At 43.9% G+C, this 14,884-nt stretch overlaps 2 protein-coding genes across 3 annotated transcripts; one reads left to right on the top strand and one right to left on the bottom strand.

The window, feature by feature from the left end:
• Positions 1 to 6,634: 6,634 nt before the first annotated feature.
• zdhhc24 (zinc finger DHHC-type containing 24) lies at positions 6,635 to 9,536 on the bottom strand. The gene is made up of 3 exons (XM_024383281.2): positions 8,990 to 9,536; positions 8,466 to 8,743; positions 6,635 to 8,269 (listed from the first exon to the last, which is right to left on the bottom strand). Exons 1-3 carry the CDS (start codon positions 9,298 to 9,300, stop codon positions 7,965 to 7,967), a joined length of 894 nt encoding a protein of 297 aa, XP_024239049.1. The 5' UTR covers positions 9,301 to 9,536; the 3' UTR covers positions 6,635 to 7,964.
• Positions 9,537 to 9,859: 323 nt separating this feature from the next.
• Positions 9,860 to 14,846, top strand: LOC112221141 (glutamic acid-rich protein). Of its 2 annotated transcripts, XM_024383274.2 has the most exons (10): positions 9,860 to 10,040; positions 10,363 to 10,422; positions 11,200 to 11,356; positions 11,544 to 11,627; positions 11,746 to 11,851; positions 11,927 to 12,559; positions 12,727 to 14,014; positions 14,154 to 14,348; positions 14,436 to 14,482; positions 14,585 to 14,846. In XM_024383274.2, the coding sequence occupies exons 1-10, from the start codon at positions 9,961 to 9,963 to the stop codon at positions 14,689 to 14,691; spliced, it is 2,757 nt and encodes a 918-aa protein (XP_024239042.2). In that variant the 5' UTR covers positions 9,860 to 9,960; the 3' UTR covers positions 14,692 to 14,846. The 2 variants fall into 2 exon arrangements, with proteins under 2 accessions (XP_024239042.2, XP_024239041.2); XM_024383273.2 differs by having other exon boundaries at positions 11,746 to 12,559.
• Positions 14,847 to 14,884: the final 38 nt, after the last annotated feature.

Genomic DNA, 14,884 nt, shown 5'->3' with positions numbered 1-14,884 from the left:
CAATTATATTAATTTGGGGACAGATCGAAAAGCATTAAACATTTATGGCAATTTAGATAGTTAGCTTGCACTTGCTAGCTAATTTGTCCTATTTAGCTAGCTTGCTGTTGCTAGCTAATTTGTCTTTGCTGGCATGCATCTAAAAAAAAAATGGGTGAGTTTTCCCCACCAAGATTTACATGCTAAAATTGCCACTGCATGTAGCCTATAACCTGTTTTTGAGAAATGTAATCATCTAATATCGGAAGAGCTTTCATTGTCTGCTTATAAGCCCCCTTTATTTATTCTACGGTTCTGACTTGGTGTACAGGAAACACACTGTAAGAACGGCCCATGTTCTGAATTCTGTCGCTGTACATTTCAAAAGTGCTGAACAAATAGTTATGACTACGTCCATCTTAGCTTGCTCATTAATGTCTTAATCGAAATTACGGATTGCCTCTTATCCACTTGTCATCCCCTTATGCCATAGTTTGTACATCTCAATTGTCAGTAGAAACCACATTTGCAAGTTGTATATACATGTAGTTATTACCATGCATGAGATCCCCACATTGTAGCCTGTACATTTAATATATTCACTGATCAAGTACTCTACCTTTGCAAATAAAGGTGCAGTTCAGGTATGAATGTCTGAGATTCTTTTTCAGTCATATCCAATACCAGGAGTATCAAATTCCAGTCTTTGAATGATGCTGTGTCTGCATGTATGTATTACAATTATACACTTCAACAGTGTTTACCAATCCTGGTACATCAATGGGTACACATTGTAACTATGCAATAGACTAGAAACATGATTTAATTAGTTAAAGGCTGATGTTTAATTCACATATACAGAAATATAATTTAAAAAACAGTACACTACACTTCATATGCATCATGTAAATACTCTAAAACCGGTTCATCTCAATATCTCATTTCCTTCATCTGCATTGATCTGATAAACACAGGATAGGTGTCATCAAATGAGTCTTAATTTCAACCAGTAGAGAAAGTGAAACGCTTTATTGAAAGAAGTTCATTATCCAAGTGTTATAAATACATAATACTTACATTATAAATATTAAAATTGTAATATTATATTTATAAATACAAGTATAATCTGCACTTAAATGCACATCTGGTGTGCATTATAAAAACAGAGGAAGAAAGAGGTGGCGAGAAAGGTATAAAAGACAAAAAGGGAACAGAGAAGCAGGTTAGACCGTATATGATTAATGAATCACAGTGTTACCCTAATATTCTCTGTTCATCACAATTACATAATAGTGTCTCTAGCTTAGTCTCCTAACCAGCCTTAGGCCCCCAGTCGGCCCGAAGGTTATCTTAAGAGCGGGTGAGGTGGCGATGACGGGACTGGGGGTTGGCATCTCACATCAAAACATACCTGCAGACGAGAGACAGATGGAGAAAGAGAGAGCATGTTTAAGCTTTGTGTTTTTTCTTTATTCTAACACTGTCAGTCATCATAATCATCAGGAGGTGAAATGCATAACTGGCCTTGGATCATTAATTCTGGGACTACTATATCTCTATCTGTATTTCAATGTAAAGCATATCTATAATAATACTTCCTGTTGACCCGACCAAGTGACCTCTCACCTCTGATCATGTTGTGCCCTCTATGTAGCCTGTTCACATCTGATATAACCTAGAGGATTCAGGGAGAAGGGGAGATAGGGATAAAGTGAAGTACTTTATGCTGAAAAACACGCACAGACACACAAGGACAAATAATATAGCGTAGTTATAGAAATAATGAAGTGTCTTACTATTCTCCATGGTTGGCCCTCATGCCTATTTGAAGTTGGAAGGAGCCACAGTTATACACCTGAGCCTGCTTACTGCACAACACAATCCATCAATCAGATTGATACGCGAGTGTGTAGGTGTGGGTTATAGGGTGTCTAACTGTTAAAATAGCCTGTTTTGTTTTTGTATAGACATCACACCTTTACCTAAACAGCAACCTCAACTGAGAAGTAGAAATCAAATGGAGAGAAACTGGGAATTGAATAACTGCCGTTGACATAGCTAAGTAAATTGAAGAATACTCTTATTGCAATGTGGATGGCTCTTAAAATAGCCTTTGGTTGTGCATAGTGTAGTCTATGATTTTGCCAGGAGACAGCACCCTCTTTGAAGAAGTAGGAGGTGAAGATCTCCCGCACACGGATTGCCTCTCTTGCTGCGTTGTTGCACCCCATCCTTGAAACATTGTGCAGAGCAGCAGACTTCTCCTCTGGCACACAACGGCGAGCTGCAGATCCCCTCCTGGTCCTTGTGTCCATCCTCATGAAGTTGTGCAGGACACAGGTAGCCTTCACATGCCTGAATTCCCCCAGGAGGCAGTCCGAGATGGTCATGGTCACCCAACCTTGCAGTGCCCTACACGGTAACTGTAGGCAATCGTTTTGAAGCAATCTCCAGTTACAAGGTATCTGTAGGAATATGAACAATAATGTCATTAGTAATCATTATCACTTATAACATCATGATAACATTGGATAGATGCAGGTACACACACATGTGCATGTGTAGCTTGTGACAATAGCAGGATAATATCAAGGATGGCATCACAAATGAATAAATAAATACCACTTGAAGCTTGATGATGAGTTGATCAGCTGTGTAGTGCTAAGGCAAAAACGTGCACCTCTTTGAGTTCCCAGGACCAGGACTGAGAACCACCATGCTTCATTGGGACCTCTTCATCTGCAGACAGGCATTCACAGCTCTCTGTATCAGAGGACGGAATACCTCACAAGAAACAGATTTCATTACACTCAAATTAGACAGGCACTGAATATTATGTTACTATTATCTCCGTGCTCACAGTACATGGCAATTTACCGCATGCTAGTGTACACGAGCTGTCCTGCCTAATGAGCAGGCTGACCCTGGCACCTACTACCATACCCTGTTCAAAGGCACTTACATATTTTGTCTTGCCCATTCACCCTCTGAATGGCACATATACACAATCCATGTCTCGATTGTCTCAAGCATTAAAAATCCTCATTTAACCTGTCTCCTCCCCTTCATCTACACTGATTGAAGTTAACAAGTGACGTCAATAAGGGATCATAGCTTTCTCCTGGATTCACCTGGTCAGTCTATGTCATGGAAAGAGCAGGTGTTCTTAATGTTTGTACACTCAGTGTATATCTGGGGAAGGGTATAAAACCATTTCTAGAGTGTTGGATGTTTCCAAGAGCACAGTGGTCTCCATCATTGGGAAATTGAAAAAAAATGGAACTACCCAGACTCTGCCTAGAGCTGGCCGTCTGACCAAACTGAGCAACCGGGCAAGAAGGACCTTGGCCAGGGAGGTAACCAAGAACCCAAGGACCACTCTGACAGAACTACAGAGTTCCTTGGCTGAGATGGGAGTACCTGCCAGAAGGACAACAGTCTCTACAGCCATTCACCAATCTGGGCATTTTGAGAGAGTGGCCAGACGGAAGCCACTCCTAAGAAAAAGGCACGTGACGGCATACCTGTAGTTTGCAAAAAGGCACGTGAAAGACTGAGATCATAAGGCAAAAGATTATGTGGTCTGATGAGACAAAAATGTAACTCTTAGGGCCTCCCGGGTGGTGCAGTGGTCTAGGGCACTGCACCGCAGCGCTAGCTGTGCCACCCACCAGAGACTCTGGGTTTGCACCCAGGCTCTGTCGCAGCCGGCTGCGACCGGGAGGTCCGTGGGGCGACGCACAATTGGCCTAGCGTCGTCGGGGTTAGGGAGGGTTTGGCCAGTAGGGATATCCTTGTCTCATCGTACACCAGCGACTCCTGTGGCGGGCCGGGCACAGTGCGCGCTAACCAAGGTCGCCAGGTGCACGGTGTTTCCTCTGACCCATTTGTGTGGCTGGCTTCCGGGTTGGATGCGCACTGTGTTAAGAAGCAGTGCGGCTTGGTTGGGTTGTGTTTCAGAGGACGCATGCCTTTCGATCTTCATCTCTCCAGAGCCCGTACGGGAGTTGTAGCGATGAGACAAGATAGTAATTACTAACAATTGGATACCATGATGAAGGAGGTAAAACATATATTTTTTAAATAAAATACAAATGTAACTCTTTGGCCTATGTCTGGAGAAAAGCAGGCACAGCACATCACCCGTCTAACACCATCCCTACCGTGAAGCATGGTAGTGGCAGCATCATGCTATGGGGATGCTATTCAGGGACTGGGAGACTGGTAATGATAGAGGGAACAATGAATGGAGCCAAATACAGGAAAATTATTGACGAGAAACGGCTTCAGAGAACCAACAACCTTAGACTGGGGCGAAGATTTACATTCGAACAAGACAATGACCCCAAGCATACAGCCAAAAGAACGCTGGAATGGCTTCAGAACAATAAATGTGAAAGTCCTTGAGGGGCCAAGTCAAAGTCTTTTTAAAATCTGTGGAAAGACTTGAAGGTTGCTGTTCCCTGCCGCTTCCCATCTAATTTAACAGAGCTTGAGAAAATCTGCAAGGAGGAATGGGAGAAAATCCCCAAATCCAGATGTGCAAAATGGATACAGCCAACTGTAATCGCCACCAAATGTGCTTCTACAAAGTATTGACTCAGGGGTGTGAATGCTTACAATATGTACATTAGATATTTCTGTATTCAATTTTCGAAAAACATGTTGTTTTCACCTTGTCATTATGGTGTATTGTGTGTAGATGCGTGAGAAAAATATATACTGAACAAAAATATAAACGCAACATGTAAAGTGTTGGTCCCATGTTTCATGAGCTGAAATAAAGATCCCAGAAATTTGTTGACAAATTTGTTTACATTCCTGTTAGTGAGCATTTCTCATTTGCCAAGATAATCCATCCACCTGACAGGTGTGGCATATCAAGAAACCGATTAAACAGCATGATCATTACACAGGTGCACCTTGTGCCGGGGACAATAAAAGGCCACTCTAAAATGTGCAGTTTTGTCACACAACAAACACAATGCCACAGATGTCTCAATTTTGAGCGAGCATGCAATTGGCATGATGACTGCAGGAATGTCCACCAGTGCTGTTTCCAGAGAATGTACTGTTAATTTCTGTACCATAAGCTGCCTCCAATGTCGTTTTAGAGAATTTGGCAGTATGTCCATCCGGCTTCACAACCTCAGACCATGTGTAACCATGCCAGCCCAGGTCTTCCACATCTGGCTTCTTCATCTGCAGGATCGTCAGACTAGCCACCCTGACAGCTGATGAAACTGAGGAGTATTTATGTTTGTAATAAAGCCCTTTTTGGGGAAAGACTCATTCTGATTGGCTGAGCCTGGCTCCACAGTGGGTGGGCCATGCTCTGATGTGGGTGGGCCTGTCCTCCAAGGCCCACCGATAGCTGCGCCGCTGCCCAGTCATGTGAAATCCATAGATTAGGCCCTACTTAATGTATTTAAATTGATTGATTACCTTATATGAACTGTAAGTCAGTAGAAATCATTGAAATTGTTGCATGTTGCTTTTATATTTTAGTTATGTATATACAAACTCTGTAATGGTCTTAAAATCCCCAATGGCCTCATGGAAACATCCCTGAGCAGTTTCCTTCCTTTCCTGCAGCTCAGTTCAGAAGGATGACAATATCTTTGATGTGTCTGGGTGGTTTAATATATCATCCACTGCATAATTATTCACCTAACCATCCTTAAAGAGGTATTCAATGTCTGATTTGTTATTGTTACCCATCTAGCAATTACTGCCCTTTTTTACAAGGCTTTTCTCTGGTAGTTTTTAATCTGTGCTTGAAATTCAATACTTAACTGACGGACCTTACAAATGTTGTATGGGGGACAGAGGAAGGGTTAGTCATAAACAATCATGTCAGCCCATTTATTTCATACAGAGTCCATTTAACTTTTGATGTGATTTGTTTAGCCACATTTTACTCCTGAACTAATTTAGGCTTGCCTAAACAAAGGTACTGAATACTTATGCAACAACTGACTATAGTTATTTCATTTTGTATTAATCTTACAAAAACATATCATTTTCCACTTTGACATTACAGAATATTTTGTGTATATTGTTGACAAAAAAATGACAATTACATATATTTGAATCCCACTTGAAGAACAATAAAATATGAAGAAATCCAAGGGTTCTGAATCCTTTTCAATGCACTGTATTTCCACACTATGAGGTTGGAATAATACTGTGAGAATGCTGAAAACACCCTTTCAGGTTAAGAGCTGTTTGAAAAGACCGCATGTAATTTCAGCATGTATTGGCTGGATGGAGTTTTGGCCTGTCTGGTGACATCACCAGGTGGTAAATTAGTTAATAGACCAATAATAAAGAGAGTTCCAAACATCTCTGCCAATAACAGCACATTTTCTGTTTTCCCACTCAGACCACTCCTAGACAGTCTGAGCAAAATTATTGCTTGAGAAATTGCTCTTGGCAAAGTAACTATTTTTGACCATGTTAAATGAAAACAATCACAGTAAGGTACTTAATTGATATTGAGCTAAAAAATGGCTGCATTGGCCCTTTAAAGATCCCTCTCAAACTTGAAAAACATACCATGCTGCAATTAACAATAAATCTCTATGTCTCTGCAGCTGAGGTAAAAACACAATCAATAAATAGGCCTTCAATTAAACTCAACATAAAGTGAAAACATACTCAATTGCCAGTTTATTAGGTACACCCATCTAGTAAATAAAGGTTAAATAAAAATGTCAGGTACCAGGTCGGACACCCTTTTGCCCATTCCATCTTATCCCAAAGATACTGTATAGAGTTGAGGTCTGGGGACTGTGCAGGCCACTCAAGTAAACTGAAATCGCTGTCATGTTCCAGGTGATGTTTTTCCACTCCTAAATTGTCCCGTGTTGGTAATCGAATGCCCACTGGAGCCACTTCTTGTTGTTTTTAGCTGATAGCAGTGGAACACGGTGTGGTCGTCTGCTGTAGTAGCCCAATCCATGACAAGGATCTCTGGGTTGTGCCTTTCGAGTTGCCGTTCTGCGCTCCACTGATGTACTGCGCCGTTATTGGTTTGTTTGTGGCCTGCCTGTTAGTTTCCACGATTCTTGCCATTCTCCTTCGACCTCCTCCAACACCGAGCTGTTTTCATCCACAGAATTGCTGCTTACTAGAAACTCCTTGTTTGTCACACCATTCTCGAGAAACCCTAGACACTGTCGTGCATGAAAATCCCAGGAGGGCAGACATTTCTGAGATACTGGCGTCGACATGCCTGGCGCCGACGATCATAACACACTGAAAGTCGCTTAGGTCACTCGTTTAGCCCAAATAGAACAGTAACTGAATGCCTCGATGCCTGCTTTATATAGCAAGCCCTGGCCACGTGACTCATTGTCTGTAGGGGCGATCCACTTTCGTGAACGTGGTGGTGTACTTAATAAACTGTACGCCAAGTGTACATGTGTGGTTTGGCAAGGCAGGTTTTGTAGGTAAATACATCAAAGGCACACTCAATCAGGACAAATAACAATGAAAAGAGTAGACATCAACATCATTATAAAGACTTGTTCCAGCACTAGTAAGTGTGGGGGATCTCCTTCCAAATCGACAATCCTACCTTCACAGCAAACCTCAGCAAGAAATCAATACAGTACAATCAATGAACAATCAAAACATTTATAATTTCAGTGGACTCACATTTCAATGCTTATTTAATTGTTTTAACTGCTGAGGCAAGCAAACCAATATATACATGCTTTCTCATTTAGCTGATTGACTTGGATGGATCAAATAATGTCGGCACATAGACAATGGGTCAAAGTACCACAGAGCAACCTTGAGATACTGCAGCTACACCTGCCGTCCCACCCACCCACTCACTGACTCAACAAACAGGGAAAGCAGTGGGTGAAGAGGCTTTCAGATTTACAGTCAAACTTCTCCACGAAGCCACACCACCCGCCTGCACTGCAAGGTGTCACTGTCATCCTCACACACCTGTGTCCGTCACATTACCAGGGTTACCGTGAGCGGTTGGGATCCGACTCCAGTGACTCTGTGACCTGGAAATGGATGCCGTCCCCAGGCAGTGGGGAGGGGATGAGTGGGCAGAGCCAGCAGATGTACCAGCGGGTACCCAGGCCGTGCCGCAAGTTGCCCAGTAATCCCAGGTTGTAGGGCCTGCGGATGGAGTACCACTCTCTGGTGGTCTGGCCTCGCAGGAGGAGGAAAAGGTGGAAGAAGAGGAAGGCTGCCACCAGCAGGAAGCCCAACACACAGGTGTCTGCGATGAAGGCAAAGGCAAAGGCCCGCGCTGTCACCTGACCTGGAGGAGAGAGAAGCGAGAGAGGGTCAGATAATAGTACAACGCTCACACACAAATACACCTTTCTCTGTATTGCAGACACACAACCTTTATCTCTCTCTCGCTCACACACACACACCTCTCACTCGCCCGTCTCTCTATCTCTCCCTCTCTATTTCTGTCACACACCCTCCCCCTCTCTCCCTCCCAGTCTAACCAGAGACGAGCATGATCCAGGGCATGAGAAGTAGCAGGATGCTGTGCAGCGTGACTCCTTCCTTCAGGATGATGATGAAGACCTCAGCGTTCATCACTACAGCGTACAGCAGCCCCGTCCACATGAACAGCAGACAGCTGAGGAAGTAGCGGTAGTTACGGAAGCCCACACACTGGCCGAAGAACACACAGTGGTGGTCTCGTCTCAGAACACACACCTTACAGTCATAGCAGTGGGAGCACCGCGGGGGAGTGTGGGTCTCACATGTGTAGCAGTACCTGTGGGTGGAATAGATGTGTGTTACAATGTAATAACTGCAGGTATAACAGCGTCATGAACACTGGGGAAATAATATTTGAATAATGAGAACAACCTCTTGCCCCATAAAATGTTTTGAATACCAGCAGCCTATTGATGAGAAAATACCTCCGGTCATCATTGCATTGTCTCAACACACATGTGATTCAACCAGTCTTAACAGTTTGTTTGTCCTAATGATGAACCATTATGTCTGTTTAGATTACCTCCAGCCTTGTGCCATGCCTTCTGAACCCAGGAACACTCCTTGAATGCTGGTGCTGGTTTTCAGAAACAGCGAGGCATTCCATGTGATGTTGCCAAACATGAAGTACTGCACGAGGAGGTGCAGAGTCTTCCACACGGTAGACCACTGGGTCTTCTTCTGGTCCGGTTGGAGCGGCGCCTCGACCAGGACCAGGTAGCTCACCTCCGCCGTGATGGAGAACACGAGAACGGTGTTCAGAACGATGGGCAGGTGGAGACACGTCTTCTCCACGCGATCCCACACCCGACCTGCGAAACTAAACCATGTCATGGTGCCTTGTCGGTCTTGTGTTCTCTATGTTTCCTTGTTGTCGCCACTGTTTTGATTTGAACTAACACGATATCTGATGCTGACGTTAACGATTTAGTGAGTAAAATACATTAAACTACAATTTGTTTGTTGTCATTAACATTAATCGGTGTGTGGATAAGCGCTGGTGGTATTTTCACCAAATGCGTCTTCATTAATTAAACAAATGAAGTGGAGCTGTCAGTGTATCCTGTGTTACATGAAAAACCGTCCCCCATATTTTAACATAGCGCGTAAGTGATCCGTGTGAAATGACTAAAGGACTGTACTACAACAAAAAATTGTCACGTGCATTTACAGTAAAATAAACTCTCCTAAATATGAACGTTTATTATTTACTATCAGACATTCAAATGACATTACTTTCATTTTATTGAGGTTATTCATTAGTGTAACATTATTTGTCCTATATATTTTCTTACTCATAGTGAAGACAGCAAAGATACTAAGGTTTCTCCAATTCATCTGTGATGACAGTAATGTCAATATACCCCATGTTCCTCCCCCTATGAGAGAGTAATCCAACTAACCCTTAATCCATGTTAATCCCAGGCGGCTGTTTGTGAGCCTTCGATTTCAAAGGTTTGTGGTTCCTGTCATGCCAGTAGTGAAAGATAAATTATGTCTACCTGGTATATGGACGGTGCCGAGGATAACCGAGGTGTTTATACAAAACAGGGACCGGAAGGACTGCTACAGAGGTGAGAGCGCAAACCAGAGAGAACCTCTCATGTATCCTTTTATTTTAGATAATACAGGGGTTGAATGATTGCTGTGACTTGATGTGACTACTAGTATGATATTAAAGTATTTTTTATTTTTTTACTTGCTTTTTTAACACTCTTATTTTGATTATGAGAAGTATATTTTAGTTTATTGTACAGTATGAAAAAAGACAGAATCTATCCACCACCAGGGGTCATTGTCGCCTGTATGATAGAGTAATCCATGTCGGGAAGCACTGGAAATAAAATAATTAGTACATGTTCAGTAGGTCTGTTCTGTGTGTCTTCCTCCCCACAGTGAGCGCAGGAGGATAAAGCTGCAGAGTGACCTTGTGACCTTACAGAGGGATCAGCGCCTGTGAGTGAGCAGTGTACTTTTTATTTGGGAATCAAAATATATAAGAATAAAAGACTATGTGTGCGTGTGTGTGTGTGTGTGTGTGTGTGTGCGTGTGTGCGTGCGTTTGTGAGTGCCGGCGTGCATGCCGTCTGTGCAGTTGTGTAAAGTACTTAAGTAAAAATAAGTACTACTTAAGTAGTTTTTTGGGGGTATCTGTACTTTACTATATATATGTTTGACTACTTTTAATTTTACTTCACTACATTCATAAAGAAAACAATGTACTTTTTACTCCATACATTTTCTCTGACACACAAAAGTGCTCGATACATTTTCAATGCTTAGCAGAACAGGAAAATGATCCAACATACGCACTTATCAAGAGAACATCCCTGGTAATCATACTGCTTCTGATCTGACGGACTCACTAAACACACATGCTTCGTTTGTAACCGATGTCTGAGTGTTGGAGTGTGCCCTTGGCTATCTGTAAATTAAAACAACAAGAAATAGTGCCGTCTGGTTTGCTTAATATAAGGAATTTGAAATTATTCATACTTGTATGAAACTACATACTTTGTTTTATTTTTTTACTTTTGATACTTAAGTATATTTAAAAACAAATTATTTTAGACTTTTACTCAAGTAATATTTTACTGGGTGCCTTTCACTTTTACTTGAGTCCTTTTCTATTGAGGTATTTTTACTTTTACTCAAGTATGACAATTGGATACTTTTTCCACCACTGCGTCTGTATGTGTGTGCGTGCATGCCTATCTGTGTGTATGTGTGCAGTAGCCGGGCTGTGCGGCTGCAGAGACGGTGGCAGGAGCTGAGTGAGAGAGAGCGTCAGGCCCAGCAGCAGAACAGGCAGCTGCTGCAGGAGTTTGACAGAGCCCAGGACACTCTGAGAGACATGGTCACCCGCAACGCCGCTATGAATACCATAAAAGTGAGGACACCAATATGAAAGAATTAAATGAACACACATGGCATGCACCACCCGCATGTGGAATGGTAGACATCCACCTACCTCCACACCTTGACAAACACAAACACTTACATACAATCTTCACCATTGTCCCTCTCTGGGCCCCCAGATGACCCTGATCCCTAACTGTGACCACTGACCCCTCTAGGTGGAGTATGAAAGGTATCTGGAGGAGAGCTTCCCTCGCTGGCAGCAGCAGCTCAAACAGAAGACACTATCTGCCCAACGCAAGGTAGGCCTACCCTGCCGGACACCATAACAACAAGTAATTTATTAGATGTTTACAGATATCATATGTGATGTGATTTGAGACACACCAGGCTAGGTTAATCCTGTAGTTTCTTCCACAGCGATTGGAGCAGCACCTGAAGGAGTGCCTGAGGAGTATGGAGGAGGACAATGCTGAAGAGAGGGGCTCCAGACCCCCCATTGGAGCCCAACCTCCACTTTCTCCATGTAACACCAACACACCCTTATACAGTTCACCTTACCTCCCACCAACATACCTCACTGTCATTTCTCTTTCTTTAGGTCATGTCCAACAGCTCCAGAATGCCGCTGCGCATCAAGAACACCACAACCAAAATGGCCACCAGGACTACATCCAAAATGGCCACCATCATCCCAGCATCCCTTCAATTCAGTCCTCCTGGTTGATTCATGCTCGTTCCCAATGGGTTGATTCCCAAACCAGAATGCACTCCAAACTCCAACAAAGAGACATGACTCACCAACCCGCTCACCCCCTCCACCCCTATGACCCCCAGTTCCTCTACCCACCTCAGCCTTACCCTGTCCAGCACCCTCAGTCCCTCTACCCCCCTCAGCCTTACCCTATCCAGCCCCCTCAGTCCTACTCTAACCCCAGTAAACACCACATTGTGATCCAGCAGGAGGCACCACCGACAGGGTTCCCCATGCAATGGGCTGCTGGAGTCGCCACGGCTGGGCTCCATTTCAGGGCCCCAGTGGGCCTTCAAACTTCCTGGACAAGCCCTGCCATGCCGGATACCCAGGGATGGAGAATAGTACAGGATGTGGCGGGGGAGGATCTGGGGAGGGTGGCCAGTGCAGCGACTAGTCCTGAAGGAGGGAGCAGTGTGGGACACAGACAGAAGAGAGAGAAGAGCAGCGATTTGGCACATGAGCTTGACATCAAACCAGGTAAGAACTGCTTCATATAATCTAAACGTGCCTAACTGTACACTAACCAACAATGAACCAGCAACTAAACCCAAGCTAACTGTCAACTCTGGCCACACTGGCCCGAGCTGACTGCTAAATGTAATTGTTGAACTCATCATAACCCAAATGTGTGTGTGCGTTTGCAGTGCGTCTGTCGAGTGGACATGGAGAGAGCAGTGAGAGTAGCAGAACCTCCAGTCAGGCCAGTAAAGACAGCGTCAGTAGCAGGAAGAGGAGGAAGAGGAAGGAGAAGAATGGAGGAAGAGCAGGACAGAGCGCAACAGACAGGTCCTCTGCAGGATCCGGGGAGGTGGTTATTCCTGAGGCTTCAGTATCTTCTGCCTCCGTGGTCCGAACCTCAGAGAAGGATGGGACATCGGTGGTAGGGAGAAACAGGAGCAGGATGAGTAGGGGACTGGCTAACCTATTCAGTGCAGAGGAGTCAGGAAGTCATAGAGATGAATCAGGGAGTGATAGGGAGTGGTCGGTGAGTCAAAAGAAGGAATCAAGTCAAATTCAAGAATCAGGGAGTCATAGGGCAAAGGCAGTGGGTCACATGGAGGAATCAGTGAGTCATATGGTAGAGGCAGTGAGTCAAATGGAAGAGTCAAGAAGTCAAATGCAGGCGTCAATGATTAAAAAGGAGTCAGTGAGTCATGGGGAGGAAGTAGCCAGTGAGAAAGAAGTAGGAGATAATGCCATGGAGGCCACAGAGGGAGAAGAGGAGAGTCTGGTTGGACTCAGTGCGGAGGAGGGAGCAACAGGAGAAGAGGAGAGTCTGGTTGGACTCAGTGAGGAGGGGGGAGCAACAGGAGAAGAGGAGAGTCTGGTTGGACTCAGTGTGGAGGGGGGAGCAACAGGAGAAGAGGAGGAGGAAATTAAACATGACAGAGAGGGGGGGAGGGAAACAAAGGAAGAAGAGGGAATGGGAGAACATGAAGGCGAAAAAGAGCAAGGAGAAGATCAGGATGAAGGCAATGAGGCACACCAGAGAGACAGAGAAGAAGGAGAGGAGGAGGAGGAAGAGGAAGAAGTCCAACCAGAGAGTGAGAGCGTTTCTATAAGGGAGCACACGGCAGAGGACGAGGAAGACAGGGAGAGGGGAGAGGAGGAAGCAGAGGAGGCACAGGACTCAGAAGGGCATGTAGAGCGCGAGGAGGTTGAACGGGGTGATAGAGGCATGGATGAAGAGAGTGAGAACGAAAGAGAGGAATCACACACTTCTCAGAACGGAGAGATAGAAGAGGAGGATGTGGGAGTTGGGGATGAAAGAGATGATAATGAGGAGGGGTCAGAAGGTGAAGAAGATGGTGGTGAGGAAGAGGAAGAGGAGCAGCGTTGTCAGGATGCTGAGGAAGACTCAGCAGCAGGGCAACCTGAGGATGAAGAGGAGAGAGACTCTGACGACAGCATCATCTCACCACCAGAACACAGGTAAAACACACTGATGATGATGATAAGACAATGACAATGATGAAGATGGTGATGATGGCGATGGTGATAAGGACAATGATGATGGTGATGATAAGGACAATGATGATGATGATGATGACTCAATTGTTATGATTCTCAGGTCATCCAAATGCCTGGCAGAGGTAGCGGAAGAGGAGGAGGAAGAAGTGATCGGTGATAATGATGAAAATGATGATGGTGAAGATGATGAAGATGACAAAGTGAAAGGGTATTCATGGTCTGTGGATCCCTTTCCAGATGAGGATGATGATATTGAAAGTCTTCTCGCTCCACAAGCAAAGTCTCAGGAAAAACAGTGAGTGTTGTTATTTCTTTGACAAATTACTGCTCCAAATTACTATCTCTGGACATTTTTCTAAAAAGGATCTTTGTTTCTTTTAAGAGAGAAAGAAGAAAAGAAAAAGACAGTGGTCCTTGTCAAACCCAAAGGTAAGATCACTGCAGACTGCACTTAGGTATCCATAGATACAACTTAAAAAGGTTAGCTACTCACACTATCTATAACCTAACCTGTACTATCTGTCTTTTCAGCCATAGATGAAGACTTGGACAGTTTCTCTGAAGTAAAAGCACTTCACAAAAAGAAAGGGGCTAATCAGGACACAGACTCAGAAGAGTTTGATCACTTCTACGACTGACAAGCCTTGTGTTCCAGCTCACCTAAAACCTCAACAAGATATGAGTGACTGCAATTCTAATGCCAGACTTCTAAATCCACAACACTTGAACATGAAATCCACAACACTTGAACATGAAATGAACATTCCTTATCTAATGTCAAGATGCAACGAATGTAAATCATTAGCATTTTATTAAAAAGAGAATACTGAA

This window comes from Oncorhynchus tshawytscha, linkage group LG21 (assembly GCF_018296145.1).
Source record: "Oncorhynchus tshawytscha isolate Ot180627B linkage group LG21, Otsh_v2.0, whole genome shotgun sequence".
NCBI classification, from domain to species: Eukaryota; Metazoa; Chordata; class Actinopteri; order Salmoniformes; family Salmonidae; genus Oncorhynchus; species Oncorhynchus tshawytscha.
This window is presented reverse-complemented; position numbering and strand designations above follow the sequence as displayed.